At 38.5% G+C, this 20,150-nt stretch overlaps 1 protein-coding gene across 1 annotated transcript in view; it reads left to right on the top strand.

The window, feature by feature from the left end:
- EFCAB2 (EF-hand calcium binding domain 2) overlaps positions 1-19,761 on the top strand; it is a 28,937-nt gene extending 9,176 nt beyond the window's left edge. The window contains exons 2-7 of the mRNA XM_056487558.1: positions 8,930-9,014; positions 12,458-12,530; positions 16,558-16,637; positions 18,295-18,337; positions 18,437-18,503; positions 19,504-19,761. Of these exons, the coding sequence (XP_056343533.1) occupies positions 8,930-9,014; positions 12,458-12,530; positions 16,558-16,637; positions 18,295-18,337; positions 18,437-18,503; positions 19,504-19,640 (485 nt within the window). The 3' untranslated portion in view covers positions 19,641-19,761. The remainder of the gene's footprint in view (positions 1-8,929; positions 9,015-12,457; positions 12,531-16,557; positions 16,638-18,294; positions 18,338-18,436; positions 18,504-19,503) is intronic.
- Positions 19,762-20,150: the final 389 nt, after the last annotated feature.

The raw sequence follows: 20,150 nt of genomic DNA, 5'->3' as shown, positions 1-20,150 counted from the left end.
GATTTTTTTTTTTTTTTTCCTGAACATGCTGGTAGCTCCAGAATACTTAATCAGCAGGAGAATCTGGAGCTATAGCCAAGTTCTAGCCCCAGCCTACAAACTTCCAGGACCTGGGCTAGCCCATCTCAGCTAACTGCCGCTATGAGCCACTGCCTGTCTTGTGGCAGCTCAGGAATCCCTGGCAGAGTCTGTATCATCTTAATTGCTTTGACCTGGAACATGATGCATGCTGAATCCCAGATGCATGGTCATACCAATAAGCCAGCCACTGCACCTCCATTTGTCCTCTTTGGCAGACGTGGATCAAATCACAAATTCGTTCTGTGAAGTGCAAGTAGGAAGAACTCTTTCCATATCATCCTACCAAACAAATAAAAACCAAACCAAACCAAACCAAACCAAACCAAACCAAACCAAACAACAACAACAAAAAAAACTTCAAACAAACAACCCCTTCCCCCACCCGCCCCCCCCCCCAAAAAAAAAAAAAAAAAAAAAAAAAGAGAAATTGCTCACTCATCAAACCTCAGTGTTTCAGGTTTAAGAAGACTGAATTCCATCTTAGTACAGGTAGTATTCCTTGATCGTTTTCCAAGATCACAGGCTTCTCTGCTGATGCTTAAGAATGATGGATGTATAGATGTATATGCAGATTTAGCATATTTACACAGATTGCCTACAGTAAAACATCAGAGTATATTTTTCTGAGCTTTTCCTGGGATACATGATATGCATATATTGAAATATACCTGTGGTGCATCACTCAGACTAGCTGCCTACATGGGAATGAATTTTCCATGTAGTGTTCTGCCTCAGTATGTCCCAAGACTGTGTAGATTGAGCTTGCCCTCACCAAGGGGCTCAGGAACTCTTTGAGGAGCAGGAAGAAGGGATTTCCTTCCCCTTGCTTGTACAAGGCAGGCACAAGAAGAGAGCTGAAGATAGAGAAAATAATGGTTTGTTGGTCTCCTCCAATATACAGATCATTTTGTTTTGGAGCAAGCATCTCTTAAGGAATTTGCAGAGGTATCAGGGGTATCCCTCATATTTTGCCCTTCTCCATTCTCATAGGCAGGTGCATTACCTGTGGAGAGCCCAGGCAGGGCAGTTGGAGTACCACTGGGGCTTCATGCTGACATACTTTGCTGTCCACAGTCCCCTGGCTTCAAGAAACACAGAATTAAGAAATGCAGGCAGTGGGCAGAGGAGGCAAACAGGATCCTGGTCAGGATGTGGGAGTCAAGTTTAATAGAGCAGCTGTTCAAGGTGGTATATCACAATGACTCAGGGCAGACAGGTATGAATTATCAAGGTCTGAGGATACAGAGTGATCTCTGTGGGCTGCTGTGGGCACAGTCTGCCCAGCACAGGCCAGGGAAAATAATGGCACCTTGCAGGAGCAGCCAGAAGTGACATCATTAAAGTGGGCTTGATAACCAGCAAGAATGTGTACCTTGAGGGAGGGAAAGATTTTTCCTGCTGATGAAGAATCGTGTCTGATTCAGAAGGGATGGCAGTAGGATTGTCCATGACTCCAGCACCTCTGGGGTGAAATAACTGGGACAAGAACTTTGTCAATGGTGGATATTTCCTTTCAAATCAGTGACATTTTAATATGAACTGTGTTTAGAGGTAATGTAACTGTGGGTTTAAACACCTTTGGAAATCCTAGGTGATGGAAGACACTATTTACAGCTTTTTTTGCTTCTTGATGTGGTATTCTTCATGTCCTGTTTTGTTCCATGATACAGTGTCAAATAGTTTAAGATTTTTTTTGGCAACTAGAAGCTTGACTGCTTATCAAGGCAGCAATAGTTTCTGCACTTTGTTTCTTAGCAGTTGAATGAGTTGTTAATTGCCCATTAACTTTGTTAGTTTTGGTTCCCACATGTATTGAAACATCTGAATCTGTGGTAGAATAGAATGCCATGGCATTTAAAATGCCGTCTACTGAACAGTTAAAACCCAGGACAATATTCAGGATATCTTATTTCATTAAGTAAAAAGTTACTGGCAGCTTGTAACTTCAGCTGTTGCTGCCAGCTGACTAGCACAAACGATTTTGCAAATTGATGTATTATTACATTTTTCAGCTTCAAGGTTGAAATGCACAATTGCTGTATATTTTTTTGTAAGTCTTTAATGAATTTGTCTGCTTCTAAAGAAAGCAAGATATTTCCATTGTGCTTGATCTGAACTCTTAATTTTTTATTGCTGTCAGAATTCTATAAAACAATTTTATTTTTGTAGCCCAAACTGGAGTCAGGATAGTGCTTTCTTTTTACATCTCTATTTTGCCGATGTTACAATTATCTTATGTAAAGAAGACGAAAAGGAAAAAATTGTGTTTAATATTTTTCAGTCAGAATATGAAGTAGCTTTTGCAGTTAACTTTTCCCACAGCCTTCATCTAACTGACAGCCTGTATTTTAAATCAGACATCAAATTATTTACCTGATTTTTCTAAAAGTCTATTTGCTGTTGGAGGTTTTTTTAAATGGCTGTTCACACTAGGTGCCATGGGGCTGTGCAAATATCATTCTGATTGCTCCACTCTGAAGGCTCTGTTCTGTCTGTTTTAAAATGTAGCATTTTTTTTTTTTTTCCTGTTAGTTTTCCATAAGGCAGTTATTGTGGTGGAAACAACCAGGTAACTTTTCAGCTCTCACTTGTACTGCTATTAGGAGAAGAGGTGTGACAACAGTGTGAGGTAATGCTCTTGGTCCAAGGTTGCTCACATTCATAATGATGAGTGCAGGTTTTTGGTTTTGTTGATTTACACTGGTGATGGGCTTTACTACTCATCTGGATACCACATGGTGTATGCTGTGGCAAACATAAACAATGGAGAGCAATGACCTGGCTAGTTCTCAACAATTTTGAAAAACATGAAAGAAAAAGCTTTTGCTGTTCTTGAGATTTCATTTTTGCTCCTTTAGGAATGCTTTAAAGTGACCTCTATGTAAACCAGTTAAACTTGTTGTGTTTTTTTTCACGCAGACTAAAATTCAGATTGCCTGAGTATAATCTGTGATAACATGGGATGCTTTGTATGTAGGAGAGAAAGCATTATCCCTCTCCTGAATCTGCAGGCCATGACTTGCATCCCCAAGCTAGAGTAGGTGTTACAGCCAGTGAAGACATCAGCTTTGTCACTTCTTGGGAACTGACATGAAATTTCACAAAGCTGTATATTTTATCTCTTCACATAATCTGAATGTCTAAACTCAGGTGGCACATTTCCCATTGGTGCCATCAATACTTTGGATCCATGTGTTTTCTTTAGATTTCCATTCAGGAATAAGTTTACCTCTTCCTTGGAGGAATCAAGCTCCATAAACCTCTTGCTTTTCTTCAAAATCTTCTTGATTTGCCTTTCTAGAATGCAGATTCTTCAATGATAGCATATCTTAATTATTTAATTCTATATCACAAGACACAATGAAACAATACTGTATATTTTGCAGCTTAATGTATATTACAGCTTAATCCTATTGTTGCTTTTTTCTGATACCCAATATATTAATATCATATATGCTACTGCAGGTACAGAATAGAGAAGACAGTATTTCTCTTACCTCAGTACTTTTAGAACATGGCATACTATTGCTTGTTCAGCATATTAGGCTGACTCTACATTTATCTTCCTTTCAGAAGGAATTGAGAAGGTCACTAGGAAAAAAATTAACACATGCCTTTTCCTCTACAGAGCAGAAGGATCTCAACAGTAAGTCAGATTCAAGTGGCCTTAGGATGGTTTTCTCCATGTTCCTATTCCTCAGTAATTTCCTTAAAATAGCATTAGTTAAATGCTGTAAGATTTTCTTCTTTGAGGTGGGGCAAGATTTCTGAGTTATTTTTATGTCAGCCAAGCTCCCCACACTTTGTATGAATGCAACCTGAATGTTTGTGGCAGAATGCTGATATCATCAGGAAGGATTCACGTTATGAGACCACATTGGCTTTCCCTTTTTATTCTGGAAACACAATGCCTTGATAAAACTGATGTGCTTATTTGAGAATGTTCGAGAGTTCACCTGTACAGATGATGCTGAGTACTGTGACAGTTTTTGAACATCTTGACCTAGATGATAGTCCATTTAGAACTTGGTTAAAAGCCTGATTAGATCTCATAAGAGCTCTTCAGAGTTTGCATTGTGAAGTCTCTTACTGTTTTTTATTCTTTATATTTCAACAAATACACATTGTACATTTCTTCTTATTAGAATCACTGTCAGTTTTGGAGGTGTTTGTTTGTTTTTGTTCTGTTTTGGTTTTGTTTTGTTATTGGTTTTGTGTTGTTGTTGTTGTTTGGTTTTTGTTGTTTTTTTTTCTTTCACCCCCAATTCTTATGCCCCTATTTCTATTTGTGGTTTTGGGAAGGATTCTGGGAGAGGTCATGTGAAACAGTGTCTGCAAACATCAAAGGCAAATCTGTTTTGGTTTTTGTTCGTCTCTTTCATCCTAAATGCATGCCAAGAGTGGTCATAGGAGCCTTATGGAAGTTTTGGGGTAGAGTGGTTAAAAACAATAAGTTGGATCTGTGAGCAGAAATAGAATGCTGACAGAAGTTGAGTGCAGATTTCAGTGGATTTAAAGATGCACATTTTTTTTTATGTGGCTGCCTGCACCGTCACATCCTCTCTCGTTTCTATTACCTTCTTTAAAATGTTCCTTTTTGTCCATGGCAGTCTTTGTATCCCATTCCCAGTTCACTGGCAGGATCAAGGTTGCTGCCTACTTTTTTGGTTGAAATAATGGCTAGTGGAAAAGAGAAGGAATGGTGCTGGAGTATAAAGCCACTGATAAGATTTTGTACTTCCAGCTGATAAGCCCTAGTTACTGGTTGGGGAAATCTACAAAAGATAGCAGCAATTTAAGTAATATTTAAATAAATAAAATGGGAATAACAACATGTAAATGACTCTGAAACTGTCACTGAGCTGGGCTTACCTGGTTGTGTCCCTGTTCCTTCAGACTGACAAGTTCCACAAAGCAGCCCCACGTGAGAAAAGGTTCCTGTCAGCAGAGACCTCAGGGGTTTCCTTACACCTGCCTATAGCCATAGCATAGTATTATGGAAAGAGAATGGAGTAATTAATAATTAATAAGATACCCACATGCATATAGAAGCTTAAATATAAAATTGACAATTTTTATTAAAATACACCTAAATTAATGTTTATAAAGAATAATGTTTCAGGTGTGTGAGGAGTAACACTAAGTAATAAAATCAAGTCCACTGGCACTTCTACAAATCAACCCTTAATTTTACTCCTCCAAGTAACATAAAAAGAGTTTAAAAGTATTTCATAGTGTAAATAGGTTCATCAGGATGCATCTTTTCCTGTGAGCAGCAGACAAATGCAGGTCCCCAGCATTTTAGTTGGTTGTTTAATGCTGGACTACCTCTTATGATAATTCAGTTTTTCTCTTTAGTGAAAGAAAGGGTTGACTTTCTGAACCATTAGAGCAACTGGCCCCAAGGAAAGAGAGCAAGCTAGCTAATTCATTAAGTGAATGGTAGAATCTAGCCAATTGTATCAACTAGAAATCCCTTTTTAAAATTCTCATTACTCAAGAGTCTGGCAGAGCCACATCTAGCTAATGGTTTCTGTTCCCTGTAAAGGCTGGAAGTGTGGTCTTTGAAGAAGAAATGTCACAACTAAAGCAGGTGTTCTGCTTAAGGGCTGGCTTCAAATGGGCCTCAGAGTGCTGGGGAACAGTCTGGACAAACTGAAGAGGAGCAACTCATTCTTCAAGAACCATCAGAATTGACTTGGGAGTTCTAGCTCTCTGTCAGCCTTACTTAATTGGCAGTATCAAGAGTTTTTATCTAGGTCACACTAAACAAAATGGGAAAATAGCAAAGGATAGTATAGGAAAGAAAATTTGATAGTGAATACATTTTCAATTCAAGTATCTGAAAAATAGATTTTAAGACATTTTTTCCTTCTTACTGCATATGTGGTAGGAAAATAAAGTAGGATGGGATAGCATTGACAAGTATCTCAAGCACTTAAAGAGCATAAAAATGGAAATAATACATCATACCTACAATATTTCTTTGAGGGAATAAATAGATGTTGCTATTGGAATCCTTTTTGGCATGGTATGTTTCAATGTTTATTTATTTAAATAATTACAATAAGTGAGATAATTCTATCCTTGGCACTGTATATTGTTTTTATAGTTAGTAGAATAAGTGAGTGAAGTCTTATTCTGTTGGAGTGTAGGTATTTCTGTCCTGAAAAACTGCTAGAATACAGGGCAAAGTGAAACTTTCATTGATCTACCCATGGTGGAGAGTCTCCTTGTATAGAACTATTTCAGTACATTAGAGCATCACATCGATTGAGTTAACTGTGTGTATGACCTCTTGATGCCCTTCTTGAAGGGATGATTTCAAAACTTTACCCATTTCTTATCCTAGAGTGGGAATCTGTTTTCTTTTCCCTCAGAAAGAGAGGTTTAGAGTGAATTGTAGAATTCTTCAGATAAACAGCTTTGCCATCCTGAACTATGTTGAACATCTTTGGCTTTCATTCCTGGAGGTAAGACAACAAATTTAGCCAATAGCTTATTAGGTATTTACTCATCTCACAGAGAGTCCTTGAGAGGACAACAGTATATCATGTTTTCTTCCAAGGATATGGCTCTTAGTCACTCAGTTCCTCTCAGTTCTTGGAAGAGATATAGGTTATCTGGTACCTAGGTTAAAGCAAGTTCATCTCATTTCAGGACCTTTCTTTATCAGGCCTCTTCAAAAGGTAAGATTAATGTTTACTGTCTTCATGGAAAAAAGCTTGGAAAGGCTGGATGCCTACAGAGTTCCAGCATTTAAAATCTCTCCCTATCTTCTCTTGGCTAATTTTTATTTCTACAGAAGTCTCATACATCATGCCAAGAATATACAGCTATAAATATTCCTTCGACATTTCTCTATTGTGAGTTGTAGTGTGCAATTGAAGTGCCTGATGTCAAGAACTAAATGCCACGTCTATGTGGGAGACAAGATCCAAGGCTCTTTGAAATAACCAGAAAAAAACCCCAAAAACATCAAATGTAGTACTTTGAGAGTCTTTAGTGACTTTTTTACAAGGAATCAGGTCCACTTAGATTTAATATGGGGTTTTTAAAAAGTAATTAAATATGGACTTTGCATAGGCAGAGAAAAGCTAGGCATTATTGTCAGGCTGTGGATAGAATACAGTTTGTCCTGTGCCTGGGGACTGCACAGGGCTCCTCTTCCTCAATGAGCTCCAGTCTCCAGTCCATCACACACACACACCTGCCCATGCTTCCATCAGGGGAATAAAGTCAGGGAGAGGAATACAGGATATGTTCCTACTTATCTTCTCTTTGTGTATCCTCTGGGGACTTCAGTACCAAACACAGATGGAAAGCAGCAGGCAGCTGTAGCTTTATGATGGGATGCACTTCTCTTCTACTTGCAGAAGAGGTTCCTTATATCTGGGTCAGTCCACTGTTGTATTGAAGTGCTTGTAGCCTGCAATTGGCTGGCCTTGGTCAGCTGCCAGGCATCCACACAGCCCCTCTCTGCACTCCTCAACTGCATAGGAGGAGAAACCACTATAAAAAAGCTCATGGGTTGAGATAAAGGGAAGAAGATCACAAAGCCAATGTATCATTCAGTTGTCAGCAAAATGACATTTCTGTATGAGGGTGAGAAAGCAAATGAAAAAAATGATTGCACAGCCCCAGGGGTTCCCAAACTATTGGGATTGTAGAAAACTAGTATGAATTTATTATGCCTGTAGAAAACAGATCTGGTGGCTTAATGTTGGCCTGAGCTGCTCAATAGCACTTAACACAATGTCAACTAAAGAAGGAAATATATTGTATGCTAGAGGAGAGCTTTGTTTTACTTATTGTATTGAAAATACAGAAGCCAAGTATGAAAATGAGGAAACAAGTGTCCCTCATATCAATCTCAATTTGGCTGTCAGTCAGATTTTCCCTATGGAATCTCTGTGGAGGCTTTGGGGCTAGCTTAAAAAATGCTGCCTCCTGAGAGCTGATTTGCAAAACAGAGTTTGGGGCTGTATTGAGCCACAGGGACCAAAAAGTCAATTCCATGTCACTTTGCTTCCTATGTTCTTTCATTTGGAGTCAAACTAATAAATGGGCTACCAGTTCACTATTTTTTTTGCCCTGGCTTTCTTGCCAGGGAGTTTTCCTTTTGAGATAGACCCTTTCCCCTCCTTATATTTTTTTCTTCAGAATTTATTTCCTGGTTCTTAGCTTGCCCCAAGAATGCAATTTCTGGCTTATGTGAGATATACCTGTGATAACTTGTAGTTCTTCTTTCACCATTCTTTGAGATTGAGATATGAAAAGCAAATGCAGCAAATTACTCCTTCTCCTTTGCTGAAACTGTCTTACTTTCCAAACTCTTATGAATTATTTACAATGAGCCATATTCACTGTGCACCGATCTTATACATCTTATCCCAGGCTCTCAGCTTTTCATACATTATGACTAACTGAGTGGACATGAGAGCAGTTATGTTTCCCTGGATGCAAGAACCTGGATGAAATGACTCAGCCCCATCTCAGGGCAAGCATGGGCCATTGTTTTCTTTGCTCCTTCCACTGGCTCAGTGGCATCCAGGAAGGGCTCAGGCTTGTGGTCCAGAATGAGCTGTGGCACCCTCTGGGCAGGGTCCAGCTGAGGCATACCATTGCCATGAGACTTGATGTAGCTGCAGAGCCATAGCAAGGCAATATTATTAATACAAATGACAGATCCTGCATTTAGAGTGGGTTTTTCATAACTTTTGCTTTTTCAAAGTACCTTTCCTGTCTGCCTTTTATCAGTTTTGGTGCTTCTGCTGTTGTAAGTCTCAAATTTGAAATATATTAGTTCTAACAGCTCGGTGAATCATTCTTATGTTTCTTTTTGCAGGTAGCCTAGTAGCTGAAATTGAGAAAAAGATTACAGAAGCTTTTGAAGTGTTTGACCGTGAATCCAATAAAACTGTGGATGTCAGGTTTGTAAATATATTCACAAAATTATTACAGAATCTCAATAGAGATAAACGACTCCCTAAACTGGCATCTGCTTTAAAAGAAAATGTTCATAGAAACAGTTATTTTAGCCCTGTTTGAACCAGTATGTTTGTAGTGGGTTGACCTTGGATGGATGCTAAAAATCCCTAGATGCTTTTAATTCTAGTATTTTAAAAGTTTGAATATTTGACAGTGGTACTTAATTTTAACATAAGCATTCATACACATAGGATTTATGTTATAAATTACATACACCACATGTTTATGTCTCAGCAGGTTCAGAGGTTATAAACTGTTGTCATGAAAGTTTACTGGAGTAGTTTTTCATATTTACAATTACTATTTTCAAAAGAATATCCTTTTAATTATAAATCAGTTATTGAGTGGTAACACTACAATAGAGTGTGAGAACTGGTGAAATTGTTGTCGTTAGACATTCTTCATGAAGGCAAATTGAAAAAAATACCTAAATGTTCCAAACAACTTTTCTGCATTACAGAGAGGAAAGGGAGGTAAAAAATATCTATGTGATGTCTGTAGCAATGCATGCTTACTAATGCCTCTACATTTGGGAAATGGCAGGTATTTCATAGAAGTAATATGAAATCAGCTATACCCCATGGGGAGAATATCAGCATATGTCTCTATATTCAGTATAGTTGCTGCTCCCTTGTAGGACTTTGTAGGGGAGAATGATCTCTTAAATCTCTTGCTCCGTGCCCAGGGAGGTGCCTGATGCCCGGGGCTGGGGCTGTCCTGGTGCCCCCTGGTGCCCTGCTCCTGGCTGGGCATTAGGATGGGTCCTGGCTGCCTGGCCTGGGGCAGAGCCCCCACCACTACCATCCCCCATCCTTCACTGCATCGTGGCATGCTCACTGCTTGTTTGTTTGTCATTTACATCTGCAGTCTTGGCTAAACAGCTGTAGAATATTCTCCACTTCTCACTCCATTATATATGGATATACAGCTTGGGAGCATGTTACGACAATGAAATGATACAAGTAGACTCTTTTAAAAATTTATTCAGTCAGACAGGGAACATCCAAAATTCTATTTAACATAGCAAATGCACAATTTCGCATTAATTTTTTTTGTAGTACAGGTACAGACACTGAACAAAAACTGTCTAATTATTCCTAGGTTCACATTGCAGGGCTGTGTCACAAATGGGATTATTAATGGCTGATTATCTTGTATCAGAAGGTGGCAGCACAGTACAATTCTTAACCACAACTGTAGCTGTATCAGTATTATTGCCTGAAATATCAGATAGCTGTGATGAATGGAAAATTATACTGGTTTGACTGGCCAACATTGATATTCCATGACTCCTAGTACAAATTAGTAAGAAATAAAGCATGAGGAAGATAGTATTTTTTCATGCATGTTTCATGTCCCTCAGTCAAGGACTTCATATGATATTGCAAATCCTGTAATTGAAAGCGTTATATGTAAGGTGAAAACCATGAGCCAAAATTTTCATTGCATTTGTAATATAGAACTTTTGTGATCATAAACTTGATTTTAACCATTGTTTTTGTATTCTAGAAACTACACAGCAGAAACTGCAGCTGCTGAACTAAGTGAGAGGAAGGGGCTGGGAGCAAAATAGTTTCCTATCATGGAGTTTCCAATTCCGTGTTATTACCAAATGGGACCTGACTTTTTTTTTACCACAAGCACTTCAAGCAACATCCTCGTGCTGGCATGCATGCAGATTGCCAGATACAGCATCTAGCAGTGCCAGATTTTGCAGACTCTTTTAGGGTCTGACTTACCTCAGTCACATCACAGTTCTGCTGGGTGTGAGTGAAGTGATGCAGGGGGGCCATGGCAGCATTCCCATCCCTGGCAGTCTGTGAGAGCAGAAATAGCGTGGGACAACAAGGAGGCAGGATTTGTGTTGGATGTTTCTCTGGTGGAGGCAGGGAATACTTACAAGTAGCTGGAAAATATGAGAGAGTGCAGGAGTGAGAGCAGCAAATGCAATATTATGCATGCTAGAAGTAGGGTGCATGGACAAGGATTATGCCCAAGTGACTGACCTCCCTGAGGCCATTGGCCATTCTCACCCAAGTGGCAGGGTCATTTGAGTAGATGGTTTCATTTCAGAACATGTGGATGTGTGGGATTGGGTTTTGCTCTGTAACTAGTTTTGTGCAGCCAGCCTTTTTCTCTCTTTTGTCTACTGTAGTGCTTCTCACTCGTTTTCAATCAGAATGGGAACTCCTTGGGACCTGTCTGAGGAGGTCATAGACTTACACAGATAATTTTGCATATGCTTGATGTGCTGCATTCAGGGTCTTACTGTTACAAGAAGATTTTACAAAGGTCATTCCTCCTTCTAGCTACCATTTTTACTAGGGAATCTGATTTTTGCACAAAATGAAAAGCAGGAACCACAGAGGTTTGGATCATGGGAACCACCAGCACTGTCAATACATATTCGAATATGCTTACATTTCTGTTGTTGAATTGAATTGTAAGTCACAAGCGATACTAATGCTTCTGTTATTTTGTTTTTAATCATAACATAAGTCTCATTAAAGCTTTATTACAGCATTACAATACTTTTGTTTCTAGTCTGTGACATTGTTCATCTTAGACTACTTTGAGCATTGCCAGTTTGGTCAGAATTTTATTTAGAGCCTCAGAACAGCTGCACCGGGTTCAGCAATAAATGCAAGCTATGAATATATTTACAGCATAAACAGAGTGGTGATAAGCCACTTTGTTCCTCTGTGTGACTCATTTGAGAGCACAGCAGGGACATAGCAGAGCTGCCTTCTTCCTGACCTTTTGTAATTGTTCTTTAATGAAGTTAGAATATATAACTTTAATGAAGTTATAGAATGCAAAGGAGGCATGTATTTTATTAGTTACCTTGCATCTGAGTAGATTTCCAAGTGATTTGTTAACTACATAAATATAGACTTTTCTGAAAATAAGCAGAACAATTAGAGAACAGCAATGTAAAAGTAACTTGCACACAGTACACTGCAAAACAATATTAAAAACTTTTTTTGGGAAATTGAAAGAAGAATTTCAAGGAGCTTCAGATATTTAATGTCTGAAGAAGTAGACATTGATTACTGAGACATCATCTTAGAATTCCACATAGATTTTCTTGTATGCTTTTAGGGGCACACTCCTGTATGAAAGCTCTGAATTGGCATCTGTATTGTCCACAGATAATCTTGTACTGCAGACTTATTAACAAAGATGTTTTCTTTACTCCTTTCTTTCTTTCTTTCTTTCTTTCTTTCTTTCTTTCTTTCTTTCTTTCTTTCTTTCTTTCTCTCTCTCTCTCTCTCTCTCTCTCTCTCGTTTTCTCTGTGTTTCTCTCTCTCTCTCTTTCTCTCTTTGTTTCTCGTTTTCTCTCTCTTTCTCTCTTTCTATCTCACTTTCTCTTATTTTCTTTCAGGGAGATTGGTTGCATTATCAGGTCACTGGGTTGCTTTCCAAATGAGGCAGAAGTACAGGAACTGCTTGCACAGGTAAATGTTTAGAACTGTTGTATTTTTTTTTTCAGTCTTTAACTTGCACAAATTTGGCCCTTCTGCCTTGCTGAATGGGAAACCCAAACTCTTTTCCAAGATATTGGAAGAGTTATGGAAGTGTTTTCAGCAGACAGTCAGTCTCGCAGGTTACCCTGAAGCAAACCTTTAGCATGATGAGATAACAACATTGATGAATTAAAATGAGGAGTCTTTGACTCTGTTTTACCCAAAGAGGCACTGTGACACTGTGCCAAGGTGGAGGGACATTTATAGAAAATGGAGGAAAAATTGATTTTGACTGATGAGAAAGAATGTTCCAAACCTCAGTCAAATATCCAACCTCTAACCATCTCACTCTTCTGGACATGCCATGGAGACACATTGCAGGGTGAGATAGTAAAAATTGGTTCTTGAGCAGGTGTTAAGATTATACATCACATTCCAAAAATACCCAGAGGGAAGGCCTGCCATTTTTTGAAGTACGTCCTGTTATTGCTGTCTTAGAGCCAGACCTTTCAACATTCTGTCCTTCATGAGGTCTTTCTCAGTCTTCAGATTTCTGAATTACAGGTGAGAATCTTCTCTTATTTGAATGCTTAAGTTTGTAAATTAGGCTTTGAGACATAAAATATCACAAGACCTAGTGATCCTCTCATTCTCTCAGTGATATGCAGTAGTAAGGTAAGGAAATTAATCACATTTCTTGACAGTCTTTTCCTATACTAAAATTTGTCTCTTTACATCATGCTTGTAATAGAAAAGTGGTGTGCTGGTGCCTTGGCATAGTGTGGTTAATAAATGGGACAAAGAAGTGGGAAAAAGACTTCACATTCTTTTTGCAAATGGGCATTCATCTTTAAGGAGTGGACAGTGCTGGGGCTGAGAGGTGGTGCAATGTTTTTTCTCTTTTCCATGTGTAGGTCAGGATACTAGGAATTTATGTCTCCTACTGTTTTTTTCCTGCTCCAACAAAAATTTGGATAGTTGCAGTAACAGTCTCTCCTCACTAGACTTGTTTGGTCTCTTGTAGACCAGAATTTAGTGTGAGAAGTCTTGCACTAAGTCTTGTGAAAATGATGCAGCTGCTTTAGATGAGGAAGTGCAAAGAACCATCAGAGGAGAAAGCTCTTTTAACATGATACTTCAATCTGTCTGCTCTGATTCTGTACTCTCAGAACCAGATTGTCCCAGCTCCCACTGACAAACAAGACAAAATGGAAAGAGAAATTATGGTGCTTAATGCAGATGATATTTTTAGTGTCCCACAGTGACTTTTCTTTACAGCAAATCAACAGTGCAACTCCTCACTGAAGATACAGATTTGTGAAAAGGGGATGCTTTTTCAACCCTGTTCAAGTCCAGGGGAACCAGGAGAATTTAAGGTCTGCCTCTTCCTCTGGAAGAGATTAAGAGATTGGCCTTTTTTTTTTTTTTCCTAATTTTCAATATTACTAAAAATGTGAGATAAGTAATACATAAAAAGTACAATGCTATGTAGCCATGAGGCAGAAGATTCTTGGCACACAATAATATAACATGTATGAATATGCTGATTGTAAGAATATTAAAGTACAAATACTGTGAGAAGAAAGAATACTTTCAACAGTAATGGTTAACCTAAAAGAACACTGAACTAGAAAATAAATATCAAAAGATGTTTCATGGTGCCTGTAAATGAAACCTTGGCATAGGTTTAGTAACAGAAGAACAATGTCTTCTTGTGAAACCCTTAATATATTTTGATAATCAGAGATATGTCTTAATTTATGTAAGATGTCACTATAATTGGCTGTGGTAATACTATTTTATCTTAATCAAGATAAGGTTAAAATGGTCTATTAGCCAGTTTGTAACTAAGGTATTTCCCCAGTATTGTTGCCTATTGTGAGCTATGATTAATTTCTGTTTCCCACTTCTAGTGTCTCTGTCATCTTCCTACTAGCCTTATTGCTAAGCTAGCACATGCTGTCATCACATTATTCATATCTTCAAAATCAGCATTTATATAATTATCTTTATAAATTATCATATAATGTTTCTTATACTGCCTTATAATTAATTCTGTACTTAATATCATATCTCTAGGCCTACTTACAAAGATAAGATTAAATGCTAAATCTAGAGATGGTGAAAACTAATCTGGAGTTTGGTACAGTGCTGCCTGGTAACTTTGGAAGATGTTTTTGTTTCTTTGTGTTTCAAGTACCCCAGTGTTATGGCTGGGAGAACAGGGATATAAAACATAATAGGTGCTACAATACAGTTGTTATGGGAGCTGTAGATGTACCAAAGGAAAGAAATAGTGTGAAACTCACAGAGTTAAACAAGCAAATATTGTTTCTGTGAAAAGAGGAGGAAATACAGAAAAACATCAATGAGAAATGAGGTGTAGAACAGGAGTGAGCACAAGGAGTAGTAAGAAGTGCTAGAAATAGGATTAATTTTAACTGCTCAGGATGTTGCTGGATCTATAGAGACTCTGAAATGGAAGCTTGTTGTTCTACGTCAGAGGAAGATGAGGTTGCTGATCACCTCCCAGGGCTAGGTTTTGCCAGTTATTTTATTATATCTTTTCAATCAAGCAAGCAGCAAAACAAGTGATTCTGTAATGGTAAAAGGTTCAGTTTGGTTTAGAATGAAGCACACAACATATTCATTTCCTTGCTAAAGATCCTTTCTGTTAGGCTCACCAAATAGAAGGGAAAATGTGTTTTTTCAAGCCAGTTTCTACTAAAGCAGCAAGATGTGATGGCCATTTTCTCTTAGCACCCAACCCCCTTCCAGAACACTGGAAAAGAGCATGCAGCAGCAGTTGCAGCTTTCCATTTAAGCAACTGGATGTATCAGGAACTGCCCCAGCTGTGACCCAGCTCCCAGGAGGAAGATTCCTTACTAAGTTTTTCCTGGCTCAGTTGGCAGATTTCAAATCAGTGCCTGTTTGAGTTTTCTTTCAATCTGGGCTGTATCTCAGGGGGCCTAGCAAGGTGTTACTGCTGCCATGTGAGACCTCAAGGCATGCATCCAGTTTCAACACAGACAGGAGCAGGCTAGCTCAATTAAGAGGAGTCCTTTTGGGAGCAAAACTTAAAATTTTCAGGGAAGGGATGCACCCCAATGACATTTTTTTACCATGTTGCTTATCTCCTGTGGAAGTATAGGAATATAGTGAGAATGCTGCTAGAAGTCCCCAGTGTTTTGGGACTAATTTGTTAATTTATTTGAGAGGCAAAGGGTAGCATTTTATAGACTTCCTTGTGGCTGTTTTAGTCTGTCCTGACTCAGTCTGCCTGCCTTTCCAGTCTTTCCCCTGACAACTTTCTTTGACTATGAAACATAAAAGCAACAAATTCTATCATTAAGGTGCACTTGACTGGAGCTATATCCAAGGTAGCAAATTAAATATGCCCAGAAATATCCTTGGGTGTTGAAGCCAGCTGGCTCAGAGCAGCTCATGCCCATCCTGGTAAATGTTTTATGCAGAGTGGCTGCACCAAGCATCCTGCTGGGGAAAAGTCCTTAAGGTCCAAGCCAGAATCTGCTGGGGGAAAAGTTGGGTGGCACAGTTCAAAATTGTGCCAAGGGAGCATGCTCACAGTTTGCTGTAATGGGTGTTCACATTACACTGCTTGGGAATGCTCCAGATCCTGATAGACTTTACTAGTATGACTTCAGCCTGAGTGTTTAAACCTCTGCTGAGTTATTGTGGCAGATAAGATCACTTCCTCGGTGTCCAGTTCCTTTGCATGAATGGTTTTGAAGCACAAGAGGGCAATATTGAGTTGCTGCAAGTGTCTATAATAGCAGACCTGTGTTTCCCTGGGATATTATCTCTTCCTTGAATCTCTTTCTCTTTGGTCACAAGCCTTTCACTCAGATGTTATGGTGCCATGTGATATTAAAGACCTGATATAAATATCCAAAATCTAATGCTGCAATTTGAATGCAGGGACCCAAATTTTCTGGTTTTTGAATTAGTTTTAGCTAATGAGTCATATACTCTGCCACACTTAAGTTTTGTTTTTAGATAGAAGTAGAAGAACAGGAAGGATTCGTTCATCTGAAAAACTTTCTTCCAGTGATGACAAAAGTTCTACTTGACAAAAGGTAATGGAAAGTGAATTTTATGTGTCTGCAGTTTATTCCAGATTGACAGGGTTGATTCTGAATAAAGATATCTACAGAAATTTTATGTAATTGGAAGGAGTATAGGTCTTCTTTGTCATTTAAACTCATTTACATTAGCTATATAGATTTTGTTTAAAAATTAGTTCATCTGCATTAAATTATGTTCTACTGATGATATAAATAATACAAGCTTATAATCATAATTGTGATAATATGTAGCTTTTGTATTTTTAATTGGAATCAGAATTGCTATTCAACATGCTTTGTGTATCTCTGAAATATTTTGTATGCAAATTAAGGTCATAACTATTGCTTTCTCTGAACATATGAGTTAGAGTTACTGAGAACCACAGAGTTACAGTGTATTCTAAATAAGTTGTGTAAGCAAGCTTCATATGTCTCAAAATAACTGCAGGTACAGCTGAACCTATACAATTAGCACTCTAAAAGATTGCTGATTTAAAAGTGGTCACAAAGGTGCATAGAAGTCTTTGCACATACACAGGGACTTCCCCTATTTTGCCATTTTGCACTAAAGCAAGATTACTTACAAGGAGTTTAATTTTAAATATGGTACTCAAGGCTTTTGAGAAACTCAATCTTGTCCAATCCCGAGAAGTTATTTTGCACACAGAGGGCCTTTGGTGTTCTACACATGAAGTAGCTGTGGCTCCACACTGATGTTCACCCTTTCACAAAATGATGCCTTGCTGCTCTGGGCTCTCCTCTTCCTCCTCCACACCCCCTTCATAAAACATACACACTCACATACACACACACACACACACACACACACACACACACACACACACAAACACAAATACCCTCTGCATGCTTTCCCCAGGCTAGTGCAGGCTTGCCAAGACCCACTTCATCTTTTGGGGCACTGTATCCATAGTTCACTTAAGCAAGTGCACATGAGATTTGGATCACAAAATAGAAGGCTACTTCTTAGCACATTTGATTTTTAGATAGTAAAAGACTGAGGCGGGTCCAGACAAAGCAGTCAAGCAGTTAGAACCTCCCTGGATTCAGCTCTTTAGTATTCTGGGGGTTTGGTAAGAGCCTGCTGGGATATGGAAGCTCTCCATTGCTGCACTGAGCTTTCTTTCCAGCTCCAAAATCAAGCATGCATATGCATGCACACACATGCCCAGTTCTCCCCTCTCTCTGAAATTGTTAGTGACAGACCTTTTCTTTTACAGCTACCAGCCTTCTTTGCTCATCATCAGCTCATTAGACTGCCCAAGTCCCACTAGGTGATCTGTTGCCTAGCTACCAGCCTACCTGGACAAAACTTTGTTTTCTTGGCTTGTCCATTTCTGTTCACTGCAATGGCTATGTAGAATGATTCATCTGTTGCTTATTCCTACTAACCCACCAAGCCAGCCCAGGCATGCAGAAAACATTCATTTGGCTCCTCAGCACAAGGGATATTAAACAGTAGTACAACAAAAGATATAAGAGTTAAATGTACAGACAATTCCAAAAGGTCAGGCTGCCATTAAATGTTTGATAGACAAAACTTAGTACATTCTCATAGAAAAGAAACTTTCCTTTTCCTTTAGTACTTGTATTTAGCTTTTTCAGAACACTGGTGAGCAGTAACTTAACTTTTTTGATTCTGTGGTTTCAGATTCCGGCCTATTCCAGAAGATGTTATTCTGCATGCATTTGAGGTCTGTAACGAAATATTCAAGTACCTAATTGCTGGGAAGAAGTTGCTGATTTTGATACAATAAGCTTAAAACCACAAGTTTTATTATTTTTCTTTAAAGGCTTTGGATGAGAATAAATGTGGATATATTACCAAGGAGGACCTGGTCAAACATTTGACTGAAAAAGGTAACATGACTTCTGTAATATCAGTATTTAAGTAAAAAGCATTGTATATGTATATGGCACCTTGGGGTCCTTACCCTGGGGGCCAAAACCTGTAGGAGTAGATACATTGTCTTCAAACAATGCTGCTCCTGTGATAAGTAGCTGCAGACTAGGACATTTCAGTGGTCAATGATGCAGGGAAAGAGCATTTATCTGCCTGCTTGCAGACATTATAGAATAGAAATTTTTATCCTTGTCCTTATTCATAATTCAATCATGCCTGGAAATTTTGTGATTCCGTGCACACCTCTGTGCTCACTAAGTATGTGACTCTTTTGCTGTCCTGTAAAATTGCAGCTTAGATTTCCGGATGTTTCAGTGGTTTCAGTGCTCATTCATTCTTCCATTATCTTGATCTTAATTCTAGAGCCGCATGCAAACAAAGAGATTCAAAGGCAAGATTTAAGTTGTATGTTCTGTAATCCTCAATATCCCTTGAAAAGCCTGCTTTTCTTGCGTGGCTGACTCATGCCCACCTGCCTCGTGTTCAAAAGGGTGTGCAGGCTTTGTGCAAGACCCAGCCTCAGAATGGTAACCTGTGTCTCTGAGGGATGAAGTAGGCCATCAACAGCTTTGAAGAGAAAAACCAGAAGTCTTTCATGATGTGAATACAAGTGCAAGGATAGCCAAATAGAGATAATAATTCTAATGTACACAGGAGAAAAGCTCTGGCAAAAATGGTTGTTTCAAAATCCATGGCAGAGAGGAAGAGGCTGTTTTGGTGTCTGTGAACTAAAAGATCAGATATATTCTGATCCTCTGCCTCCTTTCTTTTAGACTGCCTCACTTGGTGCGCAGGACTTATACTGGCAAAAGGGAAGGAATAAGATCCTTAGTTTTATTCCTTTTCTCCTCTGTGTGAGAATCAAAAGGAGATCCTTTCAAGGGAAAAGCAGTGGAATTTGCCAGTCCTTGAATGGATATTTACTAAGACAAAGTGTTATTCTCTGCTGTCTTTCAGGTGAGCCCTTTAGTCAGGAGGAAATGGAGGATATGCTTGCCATTGCTTTAGATCCAGAAAAAGATATTCTAAACTACAGAGACTACCGTATAAAGCTGGTAGTAGATGAAACTAAGACTTTCCCCTTTAATATCTGAGATGCCTTTTGGTAACAGCACCATGGCTTGACAGATAGTTGAAATATGTATTTTAAAGTATAACAAAGCTAGCTTGTGACTTGGTGCTTATATTAAAATAAAATCTGTGTAGTTATGTTTCCTTGGGTTCTGTGTGTGTTTATATATATACATATAAAGAGGTCATGGAAAAAGACCTCTTGACAGAAATACTGTGCAAGGTCTGGAAAAGAAATCATGGCATTCTGTTGGAAAATAGCAGGAAAAATAATGTTAATGAACTCAAGAAATAACTTTATGATTGCTTTTGAAAAACTAACAGAAAATGAGACCTGTGAAAACACATAATAAGCAGGTGAGTATCTTAACATGACTAATACTAGTAAGATGAAGCTTTTATATTTAACTGCAATCCTTGTTTGTATTTAACTAATAGGGAACCAGGTAGGTTACGCCTTTTGAAATAATATAATAGATCAAATAATTTCTATAATTTCTAGTTTTTTTCAAGTATTTGTGTTTTGTTTACCA

This window comes from Oenanthe melanoleuca, chromosome 3, assembly GCF_029582105.1.
Source record: "Oenanthe melanoleuca isolate GR-GAL-2019-014 chromosome 3, OMel1.0, whole genome shotgun sequence".
Taxonomy (NCBI): Eukaryota; Metazoa; Chordata; class Aves; order Passeriformes; family Muscicapidae; genus Oenanthe; species Oenanthe melanoleuca.
The sequence above is the reverse complement of the archived record's forward strand: the minus strand, read 5'-3'. Positions and strand labels throughout refer to the sequence as shown.